Raw genomic sequence first — 7,844 nt, 5'->3', positions numbered from 1 at the left:
TTGAAAGCTGTTTCTTCCCAAGGTTGGAATTAATCGTTGTGCTTGGGAGACATTTGTGAATACATTTACAGAGAGAGGAGGGAGAGAGGAGGGGGAGAGAGGGGGTGAGAGAGACGGGCGAGAGAGGGGGTGAGAGAGACGGGCGAGGGAGGGGGTGAGAGGGGGGCAAGAGAGGGGAGGGAGAGAGGAGGGGGGACAGAGGAGGGGGAGAGAGGGGCGAGAGAGAGGACGAGGGACAGAGGAGGGGGGAGAGAGGAGGGGGGTGAGAGGGGGTGATCATTGGTGAATGGGCAGCAGGAGTACGTGCTGGTCCTGTCTGCTTTGCGCCGTGCATTGAGACTGTTCAGTTCACAGATTCCGTTCAGAATGTCTGGAAGAAAGAGGCCGAGATTGTGTTTAACACTCGATCAGAAACGCATGATATGCGAATACGCAAAGGAGAACTCGTCTGCGAGCCAGCAAGAGATTGCTAATCATTTCTCTCTTCTGTGGAAACTTGAACTTAAGCGCCGGACAGTTGGCGATATCGTCGCTTATGCCGCAAAATGGATGAGTGCGACTGATGATATTTTGTCATCCGCTAAGATGCTGCGCCACGCTCGTCATGAGCATATGGAGAAGGCATTGTACAGTATCTGTGGTTTTCGGGTGTTCGTGGGAAAAATCTCCCTGTGACCGAGGACATACTACAAACAAAGGCTAAGTTCTTCGGTGAGGTCATGTCCATCGGCGAGTTTGGTTCCTCCAATGGTTGGCTGCAGCGCTTCAAACGTCGATTCAGCATAAGCAACAGAGCCATCAGCGGTGAAAGCGCCCGCACCGACGAAGGAACAATCCGTGAGGGGTGCAGTTAGACGATGGCCGAGATTGCGAAGTATCATCTCGGAGATGTATACAACATGGACGAGACGGGGTTGTACTATCGGATGTTGCCTGAACGGTGTTTTACTGTCGAATCGACCACAAAAGGCATTAAAAAGGCAAAAACTCGCATCTCGCTGGCGCTTACGTCAAATGCTGACTGCACGGATAAGCTGAAGCCGCTTGTCATAGGACATGCATAGAAACCGCGATCCTTTCTCCACTTCCGCCCAGATTTTTATGTGGATTACTTCGCAAACAAAAAGGCCTGGGTGATGGCCGTCATCTTCTCTGAGTGAATACTTCAATTCGATCGGAGAATGAAGCGAGAAAATCGGAATGTACTGTTGCTGCTTGACAATGCGTCAAGCCACATCGCGCCATCTCACGACCAGGGCCAGAGCACTTTGACCAATGTTAAAGTGCATTTCCTGCCGCCGACAACAACGAGCCACTTACAGCCGATGGACGGAGGTATCATCAAGGCTTTCAAAGCGCACAACCGTCGACGGCAAATTAGGCATTTAATTGATGTCGACGATGCTGGACGCACACCAGATTTACAACTGAATGAGGAAATTCGTTTCTTGAAGATGGCTTGGGATGACATTGAAGAATCGACAATCTTTAACTGCTGGAAGCACGTGAAAATACTTCGCACAGCGAGTACAGGTACTATTGCGTCAGCTGACATCCCTATGTCATCCCCCGCAACGTCGATGGACAGAGATTATGGCAACATCTTCGAGCGAATGGCAGCGGCGTGCAACATACCCGCCGAGAGGCTGATGATCCCTGAGGAGTTTGAAAGTGTGGATTCATCCATAGTCACTGGGGAAGACCTCAATGATGAGGAAATTGTTGAACTTGCGTGCACAGACACCAGAGATGGCGATAATGATGCCGACGATGAGGTTGAAGTGCCACGCCGACCTTCATCCATTGAGGCCAAAGCCACAATCGATCTCATGTTCAGGTACCTTGAGGCCCACTCGTCATCCACTGATTCTGGTTTGAAGGCGGCGCGCCAGTTGCAGTTTGAGATTGACTGAGTTTCTGTGGCAACCGCTAAGCAAACTTCCATCACAGACTTCTTCAAATCAGCATCAGCCTCGGCCTATGTTGACAAGTTCTCAATAGCCTTCTATGTGCGGAGCTCGTGGTGGTCATGTCCTGTTTCACAGTATGGACAGTTCTATTATATTTTTGGTCGGTCTTTCCATTTCACCAGTCCTGTAATTTGACTAATGTGTTCAGTGGTAATCAAAACACTTGTACAGATTGTAATTTACGATCTTCAGTTCTTGATCATGGCGTAAGCAAATGATACGCATAATAATTAATAATTATGAGCCCATGACTTTGAGCTCTGTTTTTTTAACATGTCTGCAGAAACAAATATAGTACGTACATGTGAATAGGCCTGTGTCTGGCGTACTTGTAGTTTACATATTATATATTTTTGTTATCCATTTCTTATCCCTTGATCCAAACAGGATGGAATAGAAGGTAAAATAAACTCAAAAGACTGTTGTTAGGCGCACGTGGATGCCTGTGTAGCGGCACGGACAGACCGTGACATTTCTATCGGACATCTCAATCCCTTCTGGCAACCCCCCGCTCAACCGCCACCCTCGCATAACCGCCATATACGACCGTGTCCCAGCGCTGGCGGTTAAACGAAGTTTCACTGTATTGTCTTCTGTTTTCAGATTGTGGATGTTTTGGTGTCTTACATGTGAAAAGTCGTTTGTGCTATTGAAAAGAAGCTGCAAATTGCATCATCTGTCTGTTATTGTTTACATTTTATTCAGTTTTATTCATTGCGATAGTTCAGTTGAAATTGGTTACCATGGCAGCGAGGGGAAAGATATACTGTGATAAAACAGTCCATCGTCATGCCGTGAAAAAGGCAAAGGAGATCATGAAATCTCTTTTGCAGGTCCCAGAACCATTGTCACAACGCTCCTGTGAACAACCTTTCGTTGATAGTGATGCAGTGCAGAGTCAGAGAATTTTGTTTACTGAACACGAAATTCAAGGCCAAGGCATTTTCGTCACTCAGAAGAGTTAACGTTAAGTGATTGTGAATGGCAAGGTGAAGACGACTCATCCGAGTCTGATCAAGAACAACTAACTATCAGGGATAAGCTGAGAGAATGGGCCGTTAACAGTGGGACACCACAGTGCCACGTTCAAAGTTTATTCGGCATTCTCGGGCCCCACTTTCCTTGTTTGTCAAAAGATGTCTGGACACTACTCAACACTCCCAGCACAATTAATGTGCAGAAACTTGCTGGTGCCTGGTGTTGCCTTAATGGTGAGGGTGGTGGGCTTGGGATCCTAGGATCCTGAATTCAAATCCCACTTGCTGTTGACCTGTCCAGGATTGTATCCAATAACCAAGGAGACTGCTGAGGCAGCACCAACACTCCACACAGAGTATGGTCCCAATGGATGGATGGAACGTGCTGGTGGTCATTATTATCATTTTGTCATTAAGGCATCCTCTCAAAGTTGACAACAAATCCAGGGGAAGCTTCAATGGAACAGCTCACTGCATGCATGAAAGGTAATTAAGAAACTTGATCATTTAAGTTTCTTTGCCAATCCTAATTTTCTTGATTCCAATCTTAATATGTGTGATGTCTGTGGGAATTTGCTAAAGCACATGGACACGATATTGTCTCCAAATATCAGCTTCCCAGCTCAAAAGATGCCTGAGATGTGACCCAGACAAATTAACGAATAAGAAAGCAAAGGGCAATCTCAAAGTTTTCTCCTTTTCATAACTCGTATCCTTTGGCATGAAACATCACTGGGCACTTTTGGTGCCCGGTGTGACGAGGCCAAACTTCACATGATACATGCAGACGGAGTGGGAGATGGGGGGGGGAGGAGGAGAGAGGAAGAGAGCGTAATTCAATATACATATTTTATTAATTCAGTTTCTCATACCATTACAGGTGCCAAGGCCACGATTATCGTTGATGAAGCCCTTTCTGATGTCCCTTCAGACAGTGATGCTGTTGATGAAGATTGATTTGATTTGAATGCGGAGTTCATTTTTTAAATGTGAATGATTATTGGATTTTATTATTTAAATGTTATTTGTTTTATTGTCATTAAATTTAAATTTATTTTGAAGAAAATTTCGTAAATTTAAATAAAGTTTGTTATGCTGGGTTCTAATCCACTTGCCATTATTCAAATCCACATCTGTAGAGCAAACCATCTGACATCCAGCACGCAAATTTATTATCGTGAGAGCGAGAAAGCCGAGAGTGCGAGTTGATTGTGAGATCAACAACATGACGGCAGTGTTTGTTTCGCATCGCTTGTGTGATTTAAACCATGGCGATGAGGTATCCTCTCCGGTTTCTTTCCCCATACTGCATCACTTTGGAACTCTTTGCCAGCATCCTGTTTACCCTCCATTCCTTACTTGTTTAGCTGCTTTGGAATTACCACCTCCAACGATGATGGACGCTGCAGCAAACCAAGAAGCAACGACTCATCATCGTCCTTCTCACATGCGACAAGATCAGCCCGCGGGTGATCATTCGTCCCAGGAGATACAGCCATCCTCATTTGAGGATTGGGAAGTATTTGGCAAACATGTCACGACAATATAGTTTGTTCTGATGGAACATGTGAGAAAGTATGAAATCACTTGTGTTAAGTCTCTTTTCATTTTGCGTCTTAACTTATATGATGTACTGTCTTCTACCCTTTCAGTCTGCGTCCAGGAGTATGATGACCGATCCCAGGTTTGTTGGAGATTTCCTTGTGGCGATTGAAGTATGGCAGGGATTATCTCTCCACGGATACCCCAACTGGTTGTCGGTGTGGAGACCCACGCATGAGGGATAAAGCTCCCAAAGAAGAAGTAACTTTCTTTGCAATACAACGCAAGAAACACAACTTTGTTGGATACAGGGATATTTTTGAATACTGCATCACCGTGTTTTACAAGTACGTGGTATATTTGGTCAGCAGGTGCTAAATGTGTACGGTTTTGTGCTTTGGTCATGGTCTTGAAAGTGGATGCATGAATGTTTGTCCGACTTTTGTTCATATTTTCTTCCCCCACAGATTCCATGGCTCTGCAGTGGTTTTGGAGTGGTACTGTGTGGCGTTGAAAGAAGATCAAGGACATTAAAGAAATTAATTGGATGGAAATGTAACAATGTTTCAGGGCATGTTGTATCATTTTAATATGTTGTTTTCTTCCTGATTTTGCTGCTTGTTTTACTTGTCTGCTTATTTTAAATTTTTGAAGATGTGTTTGTTTTTGATTTGGAATAAAAACATTGACAACTGTTCTTTGATGCTCGATACTGTGTGGATAAATTTACTACTTGATTTAGGGTAATACGACATCAGCCCAACCTTGGCCCGATGGGACCAAATTACATGGGACTAACGCTCCCTTCCAATGTCGGGCCAACGCTTCCAACATCAACCCAACGGCGGGCCAATGTTTCCTTCCAATGTCGAACCAACGTCGGGCCAATGTTTCCTTCTGACGTTGACCCAACGTTGTTCCGCCGGGCCAATGTTGTGATGCACATTGGGTTGTGAAGATAAGTGAAGAAAGGGGGAAGTGATTGTGAATTTACCATTCCATCTTTAAATTTAACATCTATACTATTATGGAGCTCAGTGTTATATCCTTGACGACACGTCAACGGTCCATGAAACTCAGCTATATCGTACTTAATATACATGACTCCGGATCGCAAGACTTTTTAGCTCGCTATCATGAGCGAAAGAACAAAAATTAGAGGGGTTAAAACGTGGAGCCAAGGCCGCTGAGTATGAGCTCCGCAGCCTGAGGTACATCACCGAACATGGTTGGTCCACTGCTATCACGTGCCAACCACAGAACAGACCAGTGATAGCAGGTTTACTATTATATATATATATATATATATATATATATATATATATATATATATATATACATATATATATATATATATATATATATATATATATACATATATATATATATATACATATATACATATATATATATATATATATATATATACAGGGTGAGTCAAATGTAGTGCCCGATTTCTGTTTTTTTCGGCTGTCAGATTCTTTCTGGGAAGTCATGTTGTTCATTGTCTTTCAGATTATTAATTTTCGTAATTTATTTATTTTTTGATTTTGTTTTGCAGGTTATTGCTGCGTGTTTGGAAAGTTACTGAATTTGCACCAAATTGAACCATGAATTACCTTTCAATGAATCAACACATTGCGGCCGTGAAACATTACTACAAATGTAATGAACAACCAATGACGGCGGCACACCGTTTGGCACAGGAATTCGATATTAACCCACTTCAGGGAAGAAACATATGATTGATTGTCGAGAAATTTGAAGCAACAGGGTCGGTAGCCACTGCAAAGAAGTCCGGTCGTCCGAAAACGGCAACGAATGTAGCTGAGGCTGAAGAAGCCATCAGAAGACTGGAACAAAGTCCGCAAAAGTCAACTCGCCATTTATCTGCAGAGTTGGAAGTGAGCCAATAAAGTGTTATCCGTATCCTTCACCAGAAATGATGGAAACCTTACATTCCACGCTTACTGCAAGCCCTTCATGATGGAGTTGACGACCGCCGTCTTAAATTTTGCGGAGTTCTTAGCGAAACTTCACGAAGAGGACACAATGCTAGACAACATCTGGTGGTCAGATGAGTCATGTTTTAAGCTTCATGGCACAATTAACAGACACAATTGTGTCTACTGGGCTGCGAATAACCCAAGAGTGACAATTAAGAAGGAGGTAAATTTACCTGGAGTGACAGTTTGGACAGCCATAACTCCATTACGGATAATTGGACCCTTTTTCTTTGAGGGATCTGTCCCTGCAGAAATTTACCTGGATATGCTGCAAACCTTCTTTTGGCCCAGGGTACAAGATCAGGACTGTTATTCCCAGCATGATGGAGCTCCACCTCATTATGGACGTTATTTTTGTCAGTGGCTTGATGAAACTTTCGCAGAAAGTGGATCGGCCGCCGCGGTCCGATCGAGTGGCCGGCATGCTCCCCAGACCTTACACCTCCAGATTTCTTTCTTTGGGGGCTCATGAAAGACCTTGTTTATCGTGAAAAGCCTCACACCATTCAGGAATTGAAGGCTCAAATCACTGCAAAGTTTGAGGAAATTGATATCGAACTCTGCAGGCGTGTGTGCCGCTCTGTGCCTGCTCGGCTGCAATTGTGCATCGATCACGAGGGAGGGCACTTTGAAAATTGCAAGTAAAACAGCTTGGTACAGTTCCGTAATAATTTCTTCTTAAATAAATGGTTAGATAAACATGTCATTCATTTATTTCTACCTTCTTGTACACTGTAATACAAATGGCAAACAATCAACTGATATAAATCGGGCGCTACTTCTGACTCACCCTGTATATATATATGGATCGTCTTCGTCTTCTTTCGGCTGCTCCCGGTAGGGGTCGCCACAGCGGATCATCCGTATGATCCGCATAGTGATTTGGCACATGTTTTACGCCGGATGCCCTTCCTGACGCAACCCTGGTCGCCTCTTACGAAACAGGGATATGGTACACCTATTTTAACCGGGGTATACACCGGCCCAGTATACTGGTACTCATTTCGCCGACCTCGGAAGGATGGCAGGCTGAGTCAACCCCCTGGTGTATTAATTCAGTGGCCCAACGGGGCTTGAACTCAGGACCTGTTGGATCCCAAGCCGCTGCCCTAACCACTGCGCCAACACCAGGCTCGTATATATATATATATATATATATATATATATATATATATATATATATATATATATATATATATATATATATATATATATATATATATATATATGTATGTATATATCTTCTTCTTCTTCTTTCGGCTGCTCCCGTTAGGGGTCGCCACAGCGGATCATCCGTATGATCCGCATAGTGATTTGGCACATGTTTTACGCCGGATGCCCTTCCTGAC

The 7,844-nt window shown here is 43.9% G+C and overlaps 1 protein-coding gene and 1 long non-coding RNA gene across 6 annotated transcripts in view; both read left to right on the top strand.

The window, feature by feature from the left end:
* The window catches only part of LOC147032641 (uncharacterized), a 451,936-nt gene that overhangs the window by 357,749 nt on the left and 86,343 nt on the right, over positions 1-7,844 (top strand). The gene's annotated exons all lie outside the window — the stretch shown is intronic.
* LOC147032643 (uncharacterized) lies at positions 1,791-5,138 on the top strand. Of its 5 annotated transcripts, none has more exons than XR_015055268.1 (4): positions 1,792-3,433; positions 4,087-4,226; positions 4,315-4,836; positions 4,957-5,138. XR_015055268.1 is itself a non-coding variant. In XM_085870427.1 (4 exons), the coding sequence occupies exons 1-3, from the start codon at positions 3,406-3,408 to the stop codon at positions 4,732-4,734; spliced, it is 315 nt and encodes a 104-aa protein (XP_085726553.1). In that variant the 5' UTR covers positions 1,794-3,405; the 3' UTR covers positions 4,735-4,836; positions 4,957-5,138. The 5 variants fall into 5 exon arrangements, 1 of the variants encoding a protein (XP_085726553.1); XM_085870427.1 differs by lacking the exon at positions 4,087-4,226 and having other exon boundaries at positions 1,794-3,433; positions 4,315-4,466; positions 4,600-4,836; XR_015055270.1 differs by lacking the exon at positions 4,087-4,226 and having other exon boundaries at positions 1,797-3,433; positions 4,315-4,416; positions 4,600-4,836.

This window comes from Eptatretus burgeri, chromosome 2, assembly GCF_056783735.1.
Source record: "Eptatretus burgeri isolate ZD-2024b chromosome 2, Ebu_testis_v1, whole genome shotgun sequence".
NCBI lineage: Eukaryota > Metazoa > Chordata > Myxini > Myxiniformes > Myxinidae > Eptatretus > Eptatretus burgeri.
This window is presented reverse-complemented; position numbering and strand designations above follow the sequence as displayed.